The sequence below is a fragment of the Rhinolophus hipposideros genome, assembly GCF_964194185.1.
Source record: "Rhinolophus hipposideros genome assembly, chromosome: 12".
Classification (NCBI taxonomy): domain Eukaryota; kingdom Metazoa; phylum Chordata; class Mammalia; order Chiroptera; family Rhinolophidae; genus Rhinolophus; species Rhinolophus hipposideros.
The window spans coordinates 66,739,513-66,761,057 of NC_138058.1; the positions used below are offsets into that span (position 1 = coordinate 66,739,513).

At 34.3% G+C, this 21,545-nt stretch overlaps 1 protein-coding gene across 5 annotated transcripts in view; it reads left to right on the forward strand.

The window, feature by feature from the left end:
* SMC6 (structural maintenance of chromosomes 6) overlaps window positions 1-21,545 on the forward strand; it is a 64,891-nt gene that overhangs the window by 24,026 nt on the left and 19,320 nt on the right. For all 5 annotated transcript variants that reach the window (XM_081068526.1, XM_081068527.1, XM_081068529.1 and 2 more), the window contains 13 exons: window positions 198-299; window positions 3,454-3,573; window positions 3,667-3,765; window positions 6,673-6,819; window positions 7,095-7,183; window positions 7,359-7,523; window positions 8,031-8,209; window positions 9,279-9,483; window positions 12,237-12,351; window positions 13,553-13,713; window positions 18,350-18,485; window positions 19,387-19,467; window positions 20,471-20,641. In XM_081068526.1, the coding sequence (XP_080924652.1) occupies window positions 198-299; window positions 3,454-3,573; window positions 3,667-3,765; window positions 6,673-6,819; window positions 7,095-7,183; window positions 7,359-7,523; window positions 8,031-8,209; window positions 9,279-9,483; window positions 12,237-12,351; window positions 13,553-13,713; window positions 18,350-18,485; window positions 19,387-19,467; window positions 20,471-20,641 (1,770 nt within the window). The remainder of the gene's footprint in view (window positions 1-197; window positions 300-3,453; window positions 3,574-3,666; window positions 3,766-6,672; window positions 6,820-7,094; window positions 7,184-7,358; window positions 7,524-8,030; window positions 8,210-9,278; window positions 9,484-12,236; window positions 12,352-13,552; window positions 13,714-18,349; window positions 18,486-19,386; window positions 19,468-20,470; window positions 20,642-21,545) is intronic.

The window sequence follows — 21,545 nt, forward strand, 5'->3', positions numbered from 1 at the left end:
ATAAACATGTAGATGTGAACAGAGTAGATTAAATACATTTTGGGTCTGAAATAAAACATGTTCTTTGTGTTTATGTGGACGTGCTTAAGTATGTTTTTCATGTCTTTTTTGCAAAATTGGTCTACAAGTCTTGGAGACCAAAACTTTTTTACAGTTTCATGGAAGTTTGCAAACTCTTCTTTTCCTTTTTGATACAGTTCTTCATGAAAGCAACCCAACTTGAACAGATGAAGGAAGATTATTCATACATTATGGAAACAAAAGAAAGAACAAAGGAGCAGATAACTCAAGGAGAAGAGGTTTGTCAACACTTAATGCAAATTATTTTGAGATCAGATTCCTATAGGTCTTGTAAATGGTATTGTAAATTTATATACCTACATATAGATATCTATCTACATTTTTATAGCACTCTATGAAGTATATGAAGTATAGCTTTTATATTAAGGGTATTTATTAGCCTTTACTTTTTGTTTTGTAATAATGAGTATGTACACATCTTACTTCCTCTGTTAAACTCTAAACTAGAGGACAGGGCAATATCTTACATTGTTATCCTTTGATATACGACTCGTGGTTCTACAATAAGATATCACGAATTCCCACTGAAAGTTTAAAAACTATAATATTTCTTTGGCTGGGAAAATGAGCACAAGCCTCAAGCGGATATTAAATATAATATGCATTTGTAATTACATATGGTAGATGACTTTCCTTACAGTAGTGAACTGTTAACTTTCATTAAGCACTGATTGCTCGGTAGCAGCTGTCACGTTGGTACTCTCCAGCTTGGCAGCTGTGCAGATTTGCTTGAATTAGAAAACACTCAAACCAATGGGACCTACTTAAATTTGTTTTTACATCTGCTACACTTTGTTCTTCTACTTCCTTCTTCAGATTCCTGTCTGATAGTCAGAGATCTTCTGTCTGATGATCAGAGACCTCAAAGTTATAAGGCTCACGTTTCAACTATTCATCCAGTATACTAAGTCCCAAGAATTTTTGTGTTTTTCTCTATCTTGTTCTTTTTGTTATTTCATCAGTTTTACACAAGCAGCTTTCAGCAACTCCTTAGCTTGTTTTTCTGAGATAGAATTGTACCAATGATCGATCCAGATCAAATTTATTAGCTTTTACACTGACCTCTTTACTTGTAAGTTTCTGAGGAATGCGTATTTAAAAATTGATCTATAGTTGTATGGTTCATCAAGTGAAAAGTCAAAAAGCAAGGATGAGTGTATTTGTTTTTACTCCCCAGATTATCCCTTCAAACCTGGTATGTGGTTTACTGTAAAGTAGATAATGTAACCCACAGAATTAATATAGGATACTTCGGTGGAGTGTTAATGTCATTATTGGGGGAAGGCAGTATTTGCATATTCAATCAAATGTACATAGTATATGTTACATTTAGTATTTTAAAAATAATAAATCAGAACTTGGAAGAAATTTGTTTGCTTTAGGCAGCTTGGGTTTAAACACCCACTTTCTCCATGATATACTTTATCATCGATTAAAGGTATTTTGATTATGACTTAAGAAGTACTTCCCTATGTCATGTAGCAGAGTTCCTTATGTAAAATATGCACTTAATAAGAACTTTATTTCACATCAATTAAATGTCCTGTGTTGCTATACAGAAAGAATAAATGTAGAAAGAGCAATAAAGGTATTATCATTGTCCAAAGAGATGATGGTGACATAAATTACGGGATAGTGGTAATAGTAATGGAGACAAGAGTTTTGAAATGATTTGGGAAGATGTTACATAATAACAGAGGGGTAAAGTTGCGACAGAAGCGATATCAAGGGTGACATAATGACCTTCACATTAATGACCTGAGTGGTAAAATAAGTTTAAGACAGGAAGCTTCGGAAGAGAAACCAGTTTTTCTTTTCTTTTTTCTTTTAAGAAAGATGATGAATTTCATTTTGAACATACTAATTTTGCGCTTATAAAGCATCCAAGTGGAAATATAAAGTGAGAAGTTGGATACGTGAGTTAGAAATACAGAAGTCAAGTCTGGCCTCTAAAAATTTGGTTGTCTTAAGTATATTATTGGTATCTAAGACACAGAAATGACTTAGATTGCTGAGGAAGAGAAGAAAGTGGGCCCTGGCCAGGCCTGAGCCATGAGAAATGCTCATGGAAGCCATAGAAGCCATGGGAAGAGAATTTGAGAAGGAAGTAGTCACGACTGTATTGAGTAGGCAAACCCACAGCAATGCACAGATATTCAACTGTACTTAGTGCCATAATCTTCATCGATGTCTGTGACAAGACGAGTTTCAGTAGTGAGGAAAACAGAAGCCAGATTTATGGGGCTAAAAATGTGAGGAAATGGAAGAGAGAATTTTCATGAAACATGGATGGAAAAAGAAGACTTAGAGGATGAGGTGGTGCCTGGGGATGGGGGGCAGTGCTTTTGTTTGTAAGTGGGAAAGATGAGTGAGTAAAGATTTAAATATGATAAAGGAAAAAGTCAGTGAAGAGGGTGAAATGAAAACAAAGATGAAAAGATGAGATGAAAAATCAGCTAATTTAGATCTGAGAAGGCAGAAGGGATTGGTGCGATTCAAAATATAGGTAGGAGATAGGGACTGGGCTTAAGTATAAGGAAGCCACCTCTTTGTAGCAGGAGGAAGAGATGTCAGCTTTAGATTTATAAATAAGGTTGTTGGAAGTTGGAAGACGTTTATCTCTAACAGCTACTAAATTCTCTGAAGTAGGAGGCAGAGAAGATGAAACAGGGATTAGTGTGGCCGGGGTGTATGAGGTTTGAAGAAAATAATAACGGATTGAAATAATCCTGGAGAATGGGAAAGTGACTTGGATAGGTAAACATAGTACAGTGTACAAAGATGTACAATGTAAGGCCCTAATTGAATATGTAATCATGAATGAGGGGGTGAAGCTGTCTCCCCAGGTGTACAGAGTACAAAGTCTAGGATCCACTTTAGAAACTGACCTGATGTCATATTTAATAATTGTTTAGTGATTTTTATTTATTAATTATGAGAGAACTTTGATGAGAAAAATTATACCTAACTTGATTTTTGGAAATAAATTTTCGTGGGTCTTTCGTTATGTTTGGAATGGGTACTGGTATACTTTGCCTAGAAGAGCAAACCAATCTGTGTATCAGATATGGAATAGAAAGAAAATGGGACACTGAGTTTTGTGCCTTTGTCTATATTGTGTGGTCTTCACCCTTTTATTCCTTTGTTCTTCATCTGAAGAGTACTTGGCCATTTTTATAGTGCAGCAATTATCAAAATTATTACACCTAGTAAAAGTATACCAAAGAACCAAAAACGTTTTTATTTTCACCTTAAAGAAGTCATTTCCTAGCAAATCTTTTTTAGTATTTGTTTACGCAGTGTATTTAAAAGAAATACATTTGCAAAAAGTCTTTTCAATGTTAATAAGAAATATATCCCTTTTTTTTAAAGCGACTTATTGAGCTGAAGCGCCAGTGTTTAGAGAAAGAAGAGCGTTTTCAAATGATTGCTGGTTTAAGTACAATGAAGACTGATTTAGAACGCTTGAAACATGAAATGGCTTGGGCAGTGGTAATTTTCACTTAATTGTTTGTTCACATATATTTGCATTACGCAGAATATATTTGGTTTCAGTTAGTGATTTGCTGTATAATTTCTTTTTAGGTCAATGAAATTGAAAAACAATTGAATGCCGTCAGAGATAATGTCAAAATTGGAGAAGATCGTGCTGCTAGACTTGACAGGAAAATGGAAGAGCAGCAGGTGATTAGTTTTTTTTTTATACAGATTTAGTAGGTTGAATCTTGAAATTGCTGACATTAGACTATCTATGACCTACACAAGTAGCAGTTTCAACCTATATTTTTGGGTGCCCAAAAAATGGATACACATGACTTGTATTCATCTTTTGTTATCGGTATGTATTATTAGAATTTTAGTACAGTTTTTTCGTTTCTTAAAATATGTATACATTTTTCTGGCATCCTCTGTATTTATTTGTATTTGAATTTATTACTCAAGTGAAGCCGACCTAAACTTTTGTTCAGGGACTGCTGCGGCGACTCTTTTAGGAAAGAGTATTCTGTTTGGATGTCTTCAGCCTGTTGAGGTTAGTGATTCAGGACTTACATTCATGAGTGTGGACAACGGTACTTTGCTACCAATTAGAAATGCGAGATCTTGAAGCTTTTCCTCTTGGTTTCACTAAGGAGTAGAAACATAAAAGGGCTGGGGAGTAAAGAGTGCTAGGATAATAGTGAGTTAGAATAACATTAAAGCTAAGTATCATGAAGTGGAAGATTTCAGAACAATGCCCAGGGATTGCTGGTGGAACTTTTAGGGAACTGAGTTTTAGGGCCCAGAGCTATCAGAGCATTTCATATGGGTAGAACCCATGTGGGATAAGTTGTTAGGTCTGTTAAGGTCAATTTCGATTTCAACCTGAGAACTAAGAGCCCAGGTAGAAACTATGTTATTTATTTATTTAAAATTCAAGACAACCACAGAGTTCTCTGTGGTTGGCGGTAATTTTCTGTTGGTGTCTTCCACATGAACCTTTTACTATATAGCAGATCCACTCTTTATATTCACCTTTCCATTCTTTTTTTAAACAGCTTTATTGAGCTATAATGCATGTACCATTGACTTCACCCATGGGAAGTTTACAGTTCCGTGCTTTGTTAGTATGTGCACAGGGCCTTGCAGCACCGCTTGGGGACCGTAGTGCCGAAAGCAGAGTTCCTCGCCTTCCCTTTCTGATTAGCGTGGCTGACTTACCTCCTAGTATCTTATTCTACTCAGGAGCTTTTGGCCCTCAAAACTGGGTGTGGTATAGGATGTGATGCTCCCCACCTTGCTTTTTCCTATCTGCCCCCAAGATACATCTTTTTCTTTTAAGGGTAATGACATTAATCCATCAAAGGTAATTGATGAGTCTGAAAATAACAGAAATGCTAAAGGTGGTACGTTTACTTGGTGATCTTTAGGCTGGATTGTTTACTTCTTCTTTAGGTAGTTAGTAAATGAAAGTTTAACCCCCCTCACTTCTCTGAGCTCACATGTGCATTACTGAGAGAATATTCTGAAATTTTCACCAAATTCTTTCCAGCCTCATTTCTTAGCTTGTCCTAGGGAAAGACCTTAAGTTACTTCCCTCTTTAGATATTCCCCTATCTGAAAATGGAGACTAGTTGAGTAGTAGATGTGTTTACCTTTTTTTCAGCTGTGAAAAGGAGGATCGTGGCACGTGGTGACACGTAGTTCTGTGGGTGTTTGTGCCACTTAAGTGCTTGGGCACTTCATGCAGTAAATTTCTGGAGGGTAAGGACTGTCATATTTATATCCTTCCCACCGTGTCTTACATAAAACCTTTCACATAATATATGCTTGGTTATTGATTATAGAATGACTATTGAATAGGTTTCTGAAGAAATAGTGTCTAAAGCAGACTTAAACTTGTGTTAACCTAATTTAAAATGGAAAATATGTAAATTATGTTTAGTTTGTAGAACACACAGAACAACTTCAATTTTTATAAAAAATAGATTACATTATCAGTGTTTTCATAATAGAACTCACTATCATTCTGTGTACTGCTTCCTAAATATCCTACATATTGGTCATTCCCTAACCTTATCTCGTAATCAAATGTTTATCTGGTACACTTGATTCAAGTATCTGTCTTTTCATCTTTACTTTAAACTTAGCACATTCTGGACACTTTAAACTTAGCATGTCTGGTTGAATAGCTGTGACAGAGGCAGTATATGGCTCACAGATCCTGGAGTATATACTATTTGGCTCTTTCTAGAAAAAGTTTGCTGATCCCTGATCTAAATTGTTCTCATATTTGTTCCTTCAAATCCATTCTATTTTCAGTGCCCCGTTTTGTCCCCTAATTATTTTTGCTTCCGAATATAATATTAACTTCTTCCTGGAACCTTTCCTTCCATTTTTTCCTCCACCCTGCCTTTCAAGTGTTTCCAAAGTGGTTTAATGCACAGATGTGGTCATACCTTGTTCCCTGTTGTCGGGAGGGTTAAACTGTAAGCTGATCCTTGTGGAATTCAAAGCCCTTCTACCCTGTCATCTCATCTCCCACCACCACCTTCTCAGTTTAAGCTCTAAAAATGTTTTTAATTCCTAAAGTGGCTATTAATCCCTTTCCATGTGCTTTTCCATGTGCTCCTAACACCTTTCCCCAACTCGTCTTCTGGTGCATTTTGATTAATTTTTCAAGCCTCAGCTCAAATGCTACTTGTTCTTTGAAGGCATTCCTGACTTTTTCTGGCAAACCTATGGGTTCTTCTGTTTCCACAATTATAAACAGATGTACCCTACTTCAGCATTGCTGTATTCAAACTGTAGGATTTATTTGCATGCCTGTTTCTCTGCTATTATTAAATTGTGTCTTTCTTTAATTGTATATCTTGAAGACAGTTGTTACTGTATCTTTGTATTCCAGAACGTAGTACATTTGTTGGAGATATGGAATTAAAATTTAATTATATTTTATTATTTTATATAATTATGTTTGCTTACCTAATATCTTGAGTTTAGTCAGAGTGAAATTAAGTTTATTATTGGGGTGTGAACTATATGTAATTAAAAAGTTTTTTCTGTTTATTAAATAAAAATAAAATATATTCCAACGATGTTATTTTCTTAAAGGTGAGGCTCGATGAAGCAGAAAAAAAATACAAGGATATTCAAGATAAACTGGAAAAGATTAGTCAAGAGACAAATGCACGAGCACCAGAATGTATGGCATTGAAAGAAGATGTTATTGCTAAGAAAAGGGCCTATAATGAAGCTGAGGTGAGAGAAATTTTCCAACCTGGAATATTAAAAACTACATGGCAAATATAAATACTGTTCATTTATTTTTAAAAGTAGAGGTTTTGTAATTGAGTAGAAATCTGTGTTGCTTTCAGACTTTAAAAAGTGTAATGGGTTCAAATGGCCATCTATGTACTTTTCTTAAAAAGTATATTTCCTCGTGTACTCAGGCTCTGGTTTGAGGATTTGGTGAAAGTGGACTTGAATGGGATATTTGCTTGTTCATTTTACTAAAGTGTGTCTCATTGGTTTAGGTTTTATATAACCGTTCCCTAAATGAGTATAAAGCATTAAAGAAAGATGATGAGCAGCTTTGCAAAAGAATTGAGGAACTGAAAAAAAGGTAAAATAGTTACTTTGCAATTTTAATGGTTACCTCAGTAATAAAGTAATCTAGGTGAAAGGGAGTATTATGTTTTCTGTATTATTGCTAAAGGAATTTTATCACCGTGCTTTATGTTTTTTAAATGTTAGGTTTTTTCATTTAACATTTTCCACTTTGGATTATTTATTGTTAGTGCCGATCAATCTTTGGAACCTGAGCGGTTGGAAAGGCAAAAAAAAATATCTTGGTTAAAAGAGAAAGTAAAGGCCTTACAGGATCAAGAGAATTCAGTCAATCAAGAGATCGAACAGTTTCAACAAGCCATAGAAAAGGATAAAGAAGAACATAGTAGAATTAAGTAAGTTTCAACATGCTTACAATGATTTCTTTCAGTTATTTGAAAGCATACAGTTTTGCTGTTTACATCAAGAAAAGATTTTGTTTGTTTCTTGTACATAATAAGGGAGATTTTAAGAAAACCTTTTCTTTCTCTTTTTTTTGTTTTTTTTTTTTTTTGAATTTCTGTAAGAGTTTATTTGAGCCAAACTGACAACATATGCTGGGAAACAAGATCTTAAATGCCCCAAAATCACTTTTTTGAGACTTTGCTTATATTTGTAGAGTTGACCAACTTCTGGGATTTCTAGTCTTCATCAGTATTGCACCTTTTTTTTCATGCTAACTTTTGAGGATTTCTGACTGTTTTTCTCTAGTAACACAGTTATTTTCAGATAAAGACATCTGCTTTTAGTTTTTAGGGTAGTTGGGTCATTCACTGGTGTGCAGGTGTTAGGGGGAGAAAGCTGAATATTTCTCTGTAACTGTATCACCTATCTGTTCTGTTTTTTCTACTTTTATTTTTTAGGAGAGAAGAATTAGATGTGAGGCATACACTGAGCTATAATCAGAAGCAACTGAAAGACTTGAAAGATAGTAAAACTGATCGACTGAAACGATTTGGCCCTCATGTTCCCGCTCTTCTTGAAGCAATAGATGATGCTTACAGACGTGGGCAATTTACCTATAAACCTGTAGGCCCCTTAGGTATTTGTCACCATTTAGTCAGGATATAATAAACATTAGAAAAAAGTTCTTATTTTCAGGAAAGAGTCTGTTGAATCTAGTTTTAAAACTGTTGTCAGAGAGCTATGTCGTTATCTGTGGATTATAATTGTACTTATTTTAAATAGTGCTAAGAATTACCTACAACTTTGTAACTTTCTTTTGTGTCTTAAAGCATAAAATAGTCAAAAGAAAGAGAACTTAGGAAAAGGAACAGTAATTATAGAGTTGAATAATCTGGTTCTGATTTTTTCCTGAATAAGTAAATAAATTAATTTGAATGTAATTGATTAGTAGGAAAATTCAGTGACGTCAATATTATAGCTGAAAGGACACTCACCACCTGAGTTTTATGTAACCTTTATAAAATGACTTAACTTTTTCTTAATTTTAGGATGGACAACATCGTTTCTGAGTCTTCTCACTGTAAAATCTGGGGTTATTTAATTCTCCCCACATGCGTGACATTAAAAAAAACAACAACAGTTGAGTTCTCCTGAAGAGTTATCTCTAATTCTGTACATCATTAGGTGAAAATTATGCTGTAAATATAAACATATTTTGTTAGTAAAGTACTATATTACTATATAAGTACAGTATTACATACTGTATTAAGTATTGTAGTAATGTCTCTTTATTTAAATGATACATAAATGGATACCAGGATCCATTTCAATGAATGAGGATTTTTTTTCCCTCTCTAAATCTAAAGTTCCAATATTAATCAGTTTTACAGAAAAAATAAAGAATCTGTAAATCATGATTTTCAAAACACCATGCAAAGGCTGGAATAGTGTAAACGTACATAGAAAAACCACTGTTGGTTTACATTAGAGTAGGAAAGTTTTTTTCACAGTTTAGTGGGTTTTCTGCCCAGTGGATTCAGTGCGTATATGGAGATTTCCCATTCAGTTAAAGATTTGTAATGTCATTGAAGCTGTCTTATACGAAAATATTTTAAAATCATTATGAACTATATAGAAAGACAGTCACGTGACTATTTCATGATGAGTATTTATGGGCCATCTAAATAATTTTCTCTCCCTTTTAGGAGCTTGCATTCACCTCCGGGACCCTGAGCTTGCGTTGGCTATTGAATCTTGTTTAAAAGGACTTCTACAAGCTTACTGTTGCCATGACCATGCTGATGAAAGAGTACTTCAGTCACTGATGAGAAAGTTTTACTTACCAGGGACCTCACGGCCACAGATCATAGTATCTGAGTTTCGGCATGACATGTATGATGTAAGACACAGGTAAGGAAGGCATCCGTAATTAAATACTGTTTCTGGTTTTACTTAATCATGTGCAGGGTCAGAAAGAATTAAAACATGGTTATGTTAACCATATCTACACTACTGCTTTGTAAAATGTCATCACTTCTTTAATTTCAGATAGCCACTTCTTTAATTTCAGATAGATAAATAAGGGAGAGACTCCCTGTCCTCGAGGTCCTTATTATATGGCGCCTTTGTAGGTGACAGTACAGTGAAACAGACGTAGTGTGGCTTAGAAGTTATGCCGATGACAGAAACGAAGCAGACCTAGCCAGATGAAGAGGGGGGTGGTGAGGAAGAACTTGGGCACCCGATCTTCACAGGGCTTCGCAGATTCCATAAAGAGCGCTCTTTGTTTTCTTTGAGGACACTAACAAACCATCTCAAAGCACAATCACTAAACTGGCCTCTTCGCTAGCTGCTGGTGAGATAGCCACTTTCCTTTCAAGAATATATATTTTTTCTAATGTGTTTTTTGTCAGCGTTGATAAATTGGATCATAAGATGCAGATGTGGTTCAGATGAGGGAGTCATTAAATGTGAGTACATAGGTTAAGGCAGAAATCAGAGAGAGGAAAAAGGATTAGTCTTCTAACTGATGAGTTTGTTAATTGCCTTCTAGGCAAATAGAATTGTATGTGCAGAATGCATGGAGGCATGACATCATAAATTATTCTGGAAAAAGTAGCATTCGCAATATAGATAGGAATAGAGTAAAAGAGATAGTTAGGGCAAAATCAATTAACGCTTGTTACTTGAATGTAAAAGAAGGAAGAATTGAGGACGACTGCTAGGTTTCTGGCTGGCGCTGACTGCCTCCCAGATGTGCCATCAATTGATTTAGGAGAAGGATAAGAAAAGAGTGGATTTGTCCAAAACAGATAAGGCCTGTTTTGGAATTGTTGATTTTCAACTTTTAGACTAGAAATAAGGATTTGGGAGTTAAGAGTAAAACGTTTTCTTTGTCTGCATGAGAATTTGACCTTATTTTAATTTCTAGCTTTGATCCCTGGTTTCTAAAACCTAATGAAAGTGAAGTTTCAATACACTGCTTGTGGTGAAAATGACCACTGACCGGTTAGTTGCATCTCCCGTGGGACAATGTCCAGTAGACATTTAAAGTGAACATGCATATAAGCCAGTCTCTTCTGATCTCTACCCTAAAAAACCCTGCTGTTCCTAGAGTCTTCTCCATCTTCATTTTTCAGTCGCTCAAGCCAAGGCCCCAGTCATCCTTGACTTCTCTCTGCCACCCCATATCCTATGAAAAAATTATATCCCAAGTCTATAAACACTGCCACCGTAGCCACCCTGGTTCGAGCCATTATCACGATCTTCCTGCTGATCGTCCTGCCTCATGTCCCCTGCGGCCCCCACTCTGAGTACTGAAGCCAGAGTGAAGTCAGATCACGTAGTTCCTCTGCCCACAGCACCCTGTGCGTTCTCTTCCTGCGTAGGCCTTACCGCGGCCTCTAGCACCTTATGATCTGGCCTCGGACCAGCTCTGCTGTTCTTTCTCCAGCCCTCGCCTTGCTGCTCAGTCCGCCATGCGCACTGGCCTCCCGGCTTCTCTGATACCCCCTCGCAGGGCCCTAGTTGCTCTCTTTCAGGATGCCAGTGTGACTCTTTCATGTCCTCTCATGTCTACCCAGTGTCACCTATGAGGCTTTCCTAACCTTTTTTGTGTGAAAAAGCACTGTATGCCACGTTTTCTTTATCTGTCTTCCCTTCCATGGAATGTAAACTCCATGGGGAGAAGGACATAGTCCGTTTGTTTATTGCTGTCTCCTTATCCTCTGAACAGCACCTGTCACATAGTAGGTGCTTAGTAAATACAGGTCAAGTTAATGACTGAATAGGTATAAAACATATATCCATAGATACTGCCTTTGTTTTAGAATTCTAGCATTAAGAAAGTACTAAATGCCATGACCGTTTTCCCCTCAGATATTCATTGCTCCTGTACCTACTGTTCTTGGTATGTCCGTTATTCAGTGATGTCAGTAGTGCAGGTGTTGAAACTTTTTAGTTGAAAGATTGAATGTCTCTTTAGGGAGCCCAAATGGCAGTTCATATTTTCTGTGTTCATCATAATCTTTACTTCAGTTTTTCTTGTCTCAGAAGGAAAATTGTTTAGCTCTTTAAAAATGTGTTTTGATTAATTGACTTTTATACTTACGTACAATACATATAAGATTTAAAGAAATTGTAGTTAGGATAACCGGAAGTAGGGTATAGTGTGTAAGAATCTGCATTGCATAAATGTTGAATCACTATGTTGTACACCTGAAACTAATATATAACATTGTATGTTAACTCTAATTAAAAAAAAGAAATAAGAAGAATTTAGGTTCTAGAGCTGAGCTGTGTGGTTTAAATCTTAACCCAACTATTTAACTAGCTCTGTGACATTGGGGAATGTATTAAACTCTGAAGCTTCCTCATCTGGGAAAAAAAAAAAATGGAGAGAGTATTATCTATCTCATATGGTTGCTAGAAGGCTTAGATGATCTAATATTATAATATTCTCATAACAGTGCCTAGCACCTATTATATAAATGTTTGCTAGGTAAATAAAATAAAGTAAACCTAATCAGATGTTTTCAACTGTTATTAGGTATTTTTCAGCACTGTATTGTTATCTATCATCTGCTCACCCATTAATATAGATATGTATATTTATACATAATTAAAGTTTGTTAAGTTAATCCTTATGTATTTTTGTCTCCTAGAGCTGCTTATCATCCCGAGTTCCCAACGGTTCTGACAGCTTTGGAAATTGATAATGCAGTCGTTGCCAATAGCCTAATTGACATGAGAAGCATAGAGACAGTGCTCCTAATCAAAGTAAGACCAGATGCCTGCTGTAGTTTGTTATTTAAAAATTTTCAAAACTGAAGTTGGTGATATAAATTCCTGTTCCCCTCCTATATCATAGAGTTGTTGATATTTCATCCTTGTACTTTTACCTTGTAGGAAGGTCTGTAAAATAATAGAGAGCTGGTGGTTTGTGTATTTTCTGCTGCCACAGAACCTTATAATTTTCAGCTATACTTAAAATAATTTTATAAATATATATTCTTTCGCTGCATGAAGGTATAATTTTTTTTGCTCATTCTTTCTTGATTGGCTGCCAAATCCATTTACAGATACATGTATTATCATTCTACTTTTTAAACAAGTACTTTACTTGATATTTTATTAATTTATTTTCTTAAACTTTGAGTGCTCTGAAAATCAATACTCTTTATCTGTATATGTATTTTTATATTCTTGTTGGATTAGATCACCATATTGTGTTTCATCTTACTGGCATAAATTTGCTGAGGAGGAACAAGGAAATACAAAACAGAAATCTGTAACCAAGACAAACGTAACAGAATCTGTTTTCCTCATTAATAGAAACTGAGAAGTAATGGTATAGGTCATCCAAATGTATACACATATTACAAATTCATATTGTAATTATTTGTGAGCTTGGCTCTCATATTTTAAAAGGATACTTAAAAGAAAATAATGATGTTCTGTTGTAAAGATCTGTCCCCAGAGAGGTTGATGAGACCTCCATTAAGCCTAATTCCCTTTTTTCTTGAGTGCTTGAATATTTCCAGCCTTCCCCAACGCAATTCAGTTTATTAATCTTTATTGGAATTTGCTCTTCATTTGCTTCATTTCTCGGATGTAAAGGCATTAAAATAAGATTTGTATGAATTGGTTTAAAGTAAATATGTTTATGTGAAACGTTAGTTAAAATAATTTTTAATTTTAAATAGATAGTAATATTAGAATTTAACAATACAGTACAATTGGATTGTCATAAAACACTATTTTCTGTGTTGTTTTAAAGATTTAATAGTTTTAATTCTTTGAATCTTGAAAGTTGTTTTTCAAATTCTTTTATTTAACTTTGTGAAATTATTTTACTTGAATGTTTAGAAAATACTTGAATCTTAAAATAATGGCGTACCTGTCATTATTTTGAAATTGTGTGTATCAGAAATGCTTTGGCATAACTTAGGAAATCGTATTTTTTCCACTGTTTTTTTAGAATAATTCTGTAGCTCGTGCCGTAATGCAGTCTCAAAAGCCCCCCAAGAATTGTAGAGAAGCTTTTACTGCTGATGGTGACCAAGTTTTTGCAGGACGTTATTATTCATCTGAATATACAAGGCCTAAATTCTTAAGCAGAGATGTGGATTCGGAAATAAGGTTGGTTTGCACTGTAGCTTTGCTGTATTATTTCCACTGTTTCCTTTGTGGTTCAGTTCCTTTCATATTGCTCTATTAGTAGTTATTTCAGTGAAGAATTGCGAGTAATCTGTTTGGTTTCAAAAGATCATTTAGCTGTAGAGTTCTAGGCTGATGGTTATTTTTTCATCACCACTTAGACAACAGAATTCTGGGCCAGGATCACAAAGTGTGTTCCCATGACCAGCTGATCTGCACCGGTTAATTACCTGACTGCAAGGAGATGAGGAGCTTAACTCAAAATATAAATCAGCTCCATCACTCTTGCTGAACCCACGATAAATGCACCCATTGTTTAGTTCTGCTGCTTTTTCTCAGTGAGAATACAGGTGTGCTGGTTTACATTCTGGCTCAAGCTCTGTAGTATGTCTCCCACTGGTATGTTGAGTTGCACCGTTCTGTAGATCAACAATGTCTAGGGAAACAGCTGCTGGAGGAGCGAGATGGAGAAGTTGAATGAAAAACAATTAGATGTACTTAATGAGATTCGAAGCATGCAAAAACAATTTTTCGCATGAAAACATGATTTCCCAGCCACACTAATTCAGTTGATGAATTGACAGGTTGGAACTGAATTAATGACCTAGAAGACCTCAAGTAGAAGAAGTTGGACTTATATAAAAGAAATATCTAGGAAATTTGAGTAAAAGTGAAAATATTCTAAATGACTTCCATATCTAGGGGAAATGAGATCTCTTCAAGTAATGTTAGTCATTTTATGAGAGCAGCATAAAGGTTGTGACATTCACACAACATAGTGTTGTGACATCCACACTGAATCTTTTTGATAGGAGAGATGACAGTTCATATAAATGTGCAAATGCGCCTGTGTAAAAATGACTGGTAAAGTGATAAGTTTTTGTCCCTAGTGCCTTGACATTTATATCAGGCCTTTCTATTATATGATATTCAAGCAAATGTGAGCGTAAATGAACAAACCGTATCATGGTGGTGTTACCTTGTGTAATGCGTACTTTCACTTTCCACAAAAAAATGCCTCCTGCATTTGTATCTGAAGTCTTAAAAAAAAAAAAAGTATGGCACTTTTGGGAAAGATTGTACGTGTATCTCAGCAGCAAATCAGGAGCCCAGATTCTAGTGTTTTAGTAATAAGGATTTAAAATTTACATTGCCGTTGATATTTGGCTTTATATGTAGCTGTTAATGTGTAGCAGACAAAGATTTTGTCTTAATGTGTAGCAGACAAAGATTTTGTCTTAAAAGCCAGGTGAACATCAATTTTTAAAAAGTTGTTTCCTGCATTGATAAATTTTATCTATTGAAAATATACCAAGTTCTGAGTATATTTATGACTTTTCTGTCTTCCGTTTGGATCTGAACCACTATGATAATTGCTGATATTTGGAAGTTAAAAAAAATTCATTAGTATTTTTTAAATGCAGAAAGATATAAATTGGAAAACAAAAGGAGCACATAATCCCATTTCTCCATAGTCCGTATTGATATACTTTTAAAATAATTAAAAGTAATATATGCATATGGGTAGAAAACTCAAATGGTATAGAAAAGGATACAATGAAAAGTGAAGCCCGTTGCTCTTATACCTCTTTCAAAAGTAAGGGAATAGTGTAACAGTTTCTTATATATTTCCAGAACAGTTTATATACTCGTATCATATACATATGATCTTTTAAACTGAGATATAATTCACATGCCATAAAATTCACTCTATTTTAAAGAGTGTAGCTTAGAGATTTTTATCATATTCACGAGGTTGTGCAACTATCATCGTTGTCTAATTCCTGAACATTTTTATCACACTGGAAGGAAAACCATACCGATTAGCAGTTATGCACCTTTCCCCCCGCCCCCCAGCCCCTGGCAACCACTAATCTACTTTCAGATTTGTCTTTATGGCTGAGTCTGTTCTGGATGTTTCAGATAAATGGAATCATAGGCAACCTTTGCATCTGGCTTCTTCCACTTGGTATAATGTTTTCAAGGTTCATCTCGACTGGGCTCTGTATTAGTATGCCTGTGGTTTCTACATCTCGCTTTTTTTCTCTCAATATTTCATCATGGAAATCTTTCCATGTCAGCACATTGAGAACTGCCTCTCGGTATGGCTGTACATAATCTCCTTATCCACGTCCCGACTGGTGGACATAAGGGTTGTCATTTTCTCCCTTTATGACAGTGCTGCAGTGAGTACCCACGTGTATCTTGGCAGGCTTTCGAAAGTGTATGCGTAGCCTAAATTGTTAATGGTGAAAATGCTTAGTTAAAGGATATGCATATTAAAATTATTTAATAGCTATTGCCAAATGACTTATTGATTTATTAATATACATTTTATGGTTCAATTTTAACTATTTAATAATATTAAACAATTGCTAATCTTTTAATACTTATTACAGAGCTTTAATATTTATTAAAATATATTTTAAATTTTATTTTATTATGTAAATTAATTATTTAATAGTGATTGCCAAAGGACTCTAGAAAGAGATTCCCCAAGTTCCCCTCATATTTGAGTATTTGAAGAATGCTTCTCTTTACCCTCATCATCTCAGCACTGACAGATTCCTATTGATGAAAAATGGCTCTGGAATTTCAGAGAAGAGGTTATCATTCCTTTTACATAATGCACAGAGTGGTTTCTTGACAGACAAAAGGTTTCAAGTCTTAACAATAGGTACGACTTGGTTTTATTATCCCAATGTGGTTTCCTATTATGAAAGTACACATCTGGGGAAAAGAAATGTGTGACTAAGTTCTCCAGATAATTACCAGTGTAGTTACTGCTTTATACAAGAGCACAAAAAATTATCTGAATTTTTGGATTTTCAAAATACTGTAACATTTTAATATTAATTTTCTGAAGTACGTTTTTCAGATTTTATTCTTTTATGTTCTTTAAAACAGATACTGGATGAGGACCTAATGTGCCAGGCCCTGAACTAGGCACAAGATGCAGCAGGATACAAAGTACAAAAAACTTTCTCTCTCCTGGATCTTTTATATTAACAAGGAGGAGATAGACTATAAAGGAATACTAACTAGGTCAAGGTCAAGTGTCATGGAGACAAGTACAGCAGAGTAAGGGCTAGAGAATGAGGACTGTACAGTTTAGATCGGCTGCTCACTGAGCAGAGTGTATTCATCCCACACATACAATTCACATTTACTGAGCTCAGTTTCCATACATATTTCATTAGATAGCACATGTTCTTTCTCCTCGTAAAAAGTAATTAAAAACAAAGGGGCAACACTATATGAAAATATGTAGCAGAAGTTGTCTTAAAGGAAGGTGTAAAATTTAGCAATTTTGTTGTAAAATTTACCACTTTTGTTTATATAAATTGTTTGTTCTTTAAATTTATTCTCAATAGTCAAAAAATGTTTAATCACAGAATATCATCTGTGCTCATTTTGTTGGTTTTTATTTGTGGTTTAGGTTTTAAGTGTCCAAATTTGTTTACTTGGTAAATTTTTTTGTTGTTTTTAACAAAATTACAGTTTGTTAGTAAAGGTATAGATTTGTATATAATAAAATAAACATTTCTCTTTAAATCCTGAGGAGCCATCTTAAATTTTTACATCTGTCCCCACTTTTACCAGAAATACCACAATTATTCTCCTTTCCTCATTTTTATCATTCATTTATCATTTGTTCAGCCAACAATTATTGATTTATTTATTTTTTTTAATTTTGAGAATTTCAGCATGGTAGGAAAAATTGAAGGTGTTGTATTATTTTATGTACCCATAAAAAAGAAAAAAATGCTGCTAATTGAACTATGAACTGAAAGATGATTTTAGAGATGTTAAAATGTGGGAAAGTATGCATCTTATTGAAATATGGCGTACACTCTCAATCAGAGAAGTGTTTATTAATTTCAAAGGTGGTTCTCTTCCACGAGGCACACAACTTTGGGAGACAGATGCTTAGGTCAGTGAGGCAGGAAAGGATCACTTCTGAAGACGGTGACTCTGCTGGCATGGAGACCCTTTACGGCTTTGGCATTTGCTTGCTTTATCCTTCCTCCCTTTTCATTGTCCTCTTCTCCTTCCCTTTCACTTATCACATATTCATAGCATTTATTCACCATCAGTTAGTGTTGCTGACTATTAATTTTATCTTTTCATCCCTCTGTGACTTTGTGCATTTCTTTCCATCCTCTCCTCTAGTTGGTCCAACTGTTGAAAACTTTTCCAGAATATAATTCTGTTGGTCATTTCTTTCAGACTCACTCTTACGTTCTGTGGTAAAATGGACATAGAGTGTCCTGTTCATATGTTAATGTTCTGGTTATTTCCTGATTTTTTTCCTTTTTGTTTGAATCCTTCATGTCTTAAATCTGTTTCTACCGCTACCTACCTCTGTGCACAATGCCTGCCTCATGGAAATCGTATCATAAGTACTTATTGAGATAAGTGAAATTTGACTCCAGTTTAGATGGCTTTTTGGAAATCTATTATTTTTGTTACTAATAACTTGTAGGAATATAGAACTGATTTGATTGAATAGGGTTTTCAAATAAGCAATTAAAAATAAGCTTTTCTTTGTAAAGATCTGAAGTATTTGTAACATTCAGAAATGCACTTAGAGTATTTTTTATCCTCTCCTATCAAGCGACTTGGAGAATGAGGTTGAAAATAAGAAGGCCCAGATATTAAATCTTCAGCAACAGTTGTCTGCCCTGGAAAAGGATATTAAACGCAATGAGGAATTTCTTAGACGGTGCCAACTACATTGTAAAGAGTTAAAGGTACAAACAAATCCATACATCATTTTGTTATTCTCAACTTATCACTTCCTAGTTATTTTAAAAATCTTACCGTTAGTTAGAGGAGTAGTTCTCAAAATTTTTTGGCCTCAACGCCCTTTACAGTCTTAAAAGAGCTTTTTACATATGTGGGTTTTATCTGTCAGTATTTACAAGCTTTAAAAATATTTATCAGTTCATTTAAAAATAATAATAAACTCATGTGGTAACTAACATTTTCATGAAGAATAACTGTGTTTACCAAAACTATTTAATGAGAAGATTGACATTTTTATAGTTTTGTGAATCTCTAATATCTGGCTTAATAAAACTCAACTAAATTATCGTATCAGCTTTTGTAATCAATCTGTTGCAATATTACATATCATAGAGTTATAAACCTCCTGTAGACTTGTGAGAAAATGATAGCAAAAATGGTGAATAATGTCGCAGTGTTTTTATGAAGATAGTTTTGACCTCATGAACCCCTAAAAGTTTCAGCAGCACCTGGGAGGCTCTTGAATTGTTCCTTGAGAACCACTAGATTAATCTTGCTATAACTCGAATCTGGATGTTTTAGAAAAATATTTTCTCCATGCATTCAACATTGTCATCATTTTAAATGTTCAGGTGAAGTACTTACATCTTTTTTGCTTGGGAATGGATTACAATAAAGGTGATCATGGCAGACTTTCTATATATATATATATATATATATATATATATATATATATATATATAACTTCCTTTGCTTCATTTAGTACTATTGTGTTTCTTTCATAAAGTACAGAAAGTAAACAGTACTATAGTTCATGAAAGTAGAGTAGAACTTCCTTTCCAGGGTGTTTATTTTTATTTTTTTATTTACTTTTATATTACTAAAATCTAAATACTTTTCTTTCAGATGAAAATAAGAAAATGTATTTCTGAAATTCGGGAACTTGAGAATATAGAAGAACACCAGTCTGTAGATATTGCAACCTTGGTAAGATTCTTTTCCTCAGTTTAAATTGAATGTTTTAAAGTATGAAAGTGTCATTTAGGTTAATAGCATGTACTCTTGGCTTTTTTACTTTTTTATTTTTTTATCCTTTTAATTGAGGCTACCTTTTGTGATTGTGCTTTCTCCATTTACAAATATGATGGAAACTACCCGATGAATGGCCTTTACATTCCTTAATGTTTCACATACATATCTTACATGCGTAATCATTTATTTTGTCTTTTGCTACATGAAATACAACCTTATCAAAGCTTAATTGTGCTTTTAAACAGTGGTATTTTAAACCAAACTGCCTAGCATAGTATTTTTTTCAGGATTAATTATTATCAATATTAATGGCTGTCTCTTCGTCAAAGAGTTGGTCTTTGTAGTTGGTCTCGATTCATTTTTTTCCAAGTAAATGGTTTTCATTTTAATTCACCGTATGTTTAGCAGGCAGCATAGTAAGTGCTGGGGGATATAGCAATGAACAAGAAGAGCAAGTCCCTGCACCAGGGAAACTTCCTCTAATGACAATTTGTCTTCATTTTTTTATTAGCAATCTTTTTCTCTACTTTTTGGTTTTTTTTTTTGCTTTAATTCTTTTCATTGACAGACTATGTTTTTTAAAGATATGGGCTATGTCTTGTTTATTTTTGCTAACTTAGCATCTACCACGCTGTCTGGCACAAGGTAGACATTTACACGTACTATATTTTGAAAGAAAAGTGAGTAGATAGAGTTATTCCTTTTGATTATGACCTCAAGCACAGTATAGTTCAACTTGTGTCCTAAATGTCATCCCTTCTGATTTTTGAACCTGTTTTCTTCTATTTCCTAATTTATCATGATGGGTATGAAAATATCCTAGTGTTCTCTGTATTTGTCTTCGATCTGATTTGCCTACAGCCTGTAGTTTCTCCTCTCTCAGGATTATTTGTACTATTTTTCTACCTGATAAAGTAAGTATTTTAATTAACTCTATATGCTCTGTAAATGTAACCAGGAAGATGAAGCTCAAGAAAATAAAATCAAAATGAAAATGGTTGAGAAAAATATGGAACAACAAAAAGAAAATATGGAACATCTTAAAAGTCTGAAACTAGAAGCAGAAAACAAGTATGATGCAATTAAACTGAAAATTAATCAGCTATCAGAGCTAGCAGATCCACTGAAGGTATATATTACCGTTACTCTATTATATATGTATCTCAGGTTTTAGTTTTATATCCACAGTGTACTCACTAGCTATTGCCCTAATAGAATTTATGGTTAAATGTAAATATAGCCATATAAAAATAGGATGTAAACTAGATTTTCATCATTAGATCAATTACTCCTGCTCATGCCTTTAGGACAATAAATTGCCAAATTTCTGTTTCTCTTTATTTTGTGATTATTTTTCCCTTCCTTTTTTAAAACTAGAGCCAGGGATGTCTTGTCTGTCTGTAGTGTTTCTGTGTTTGCCTGTTCTGTTGTCCCACCTTTCCTTCAGTAACTGAAGCATTAGTTGATATAAAAACCAACTTGAAATAAAGTGCTATTCAATTCCAGTTTATTGGAGTGTCCCAGTTATATTTCAGCCTGAATCCAGTTGATTTTTTTTTAACAAATCCTTTTTAAAATCAAATTTAAGGAAATAAAATTATTCATCGGTTAAATTGTGTAAATTTCCCCAAGTTGTTTATTATCGTAGTTATCAATAGCTTGTCATTATCATTTTAATAAGTATCTCAGTTCTCAGAACTTCAAATTTTATTTATAAGCACTGAGAAGAATGAATAGTATATCTTAAGAGGAGGGGGTTATGTTGATGATATCACTCTAATGTACCCCGTTTTTTGCAGGAAATTACCCCTGTGAAGCAAAATTTATTTAGATATTTTTAAACTTTAAAAGAAGTTGCACGCATATAAATGTTACTGTATGTGTGTTCATTGAAAATTTAAAAACCATAAGAGGTAGTTTAGAGAGTATGAGAGGAAGTTAGAGGAGGAGCTGCATAGAAACAGCTTCCCCTGCTTTGGGGTGGCTTTCTCTATAATTGTTGCCCATAGAACTGAGCTTCCTGCCTGCCGTTA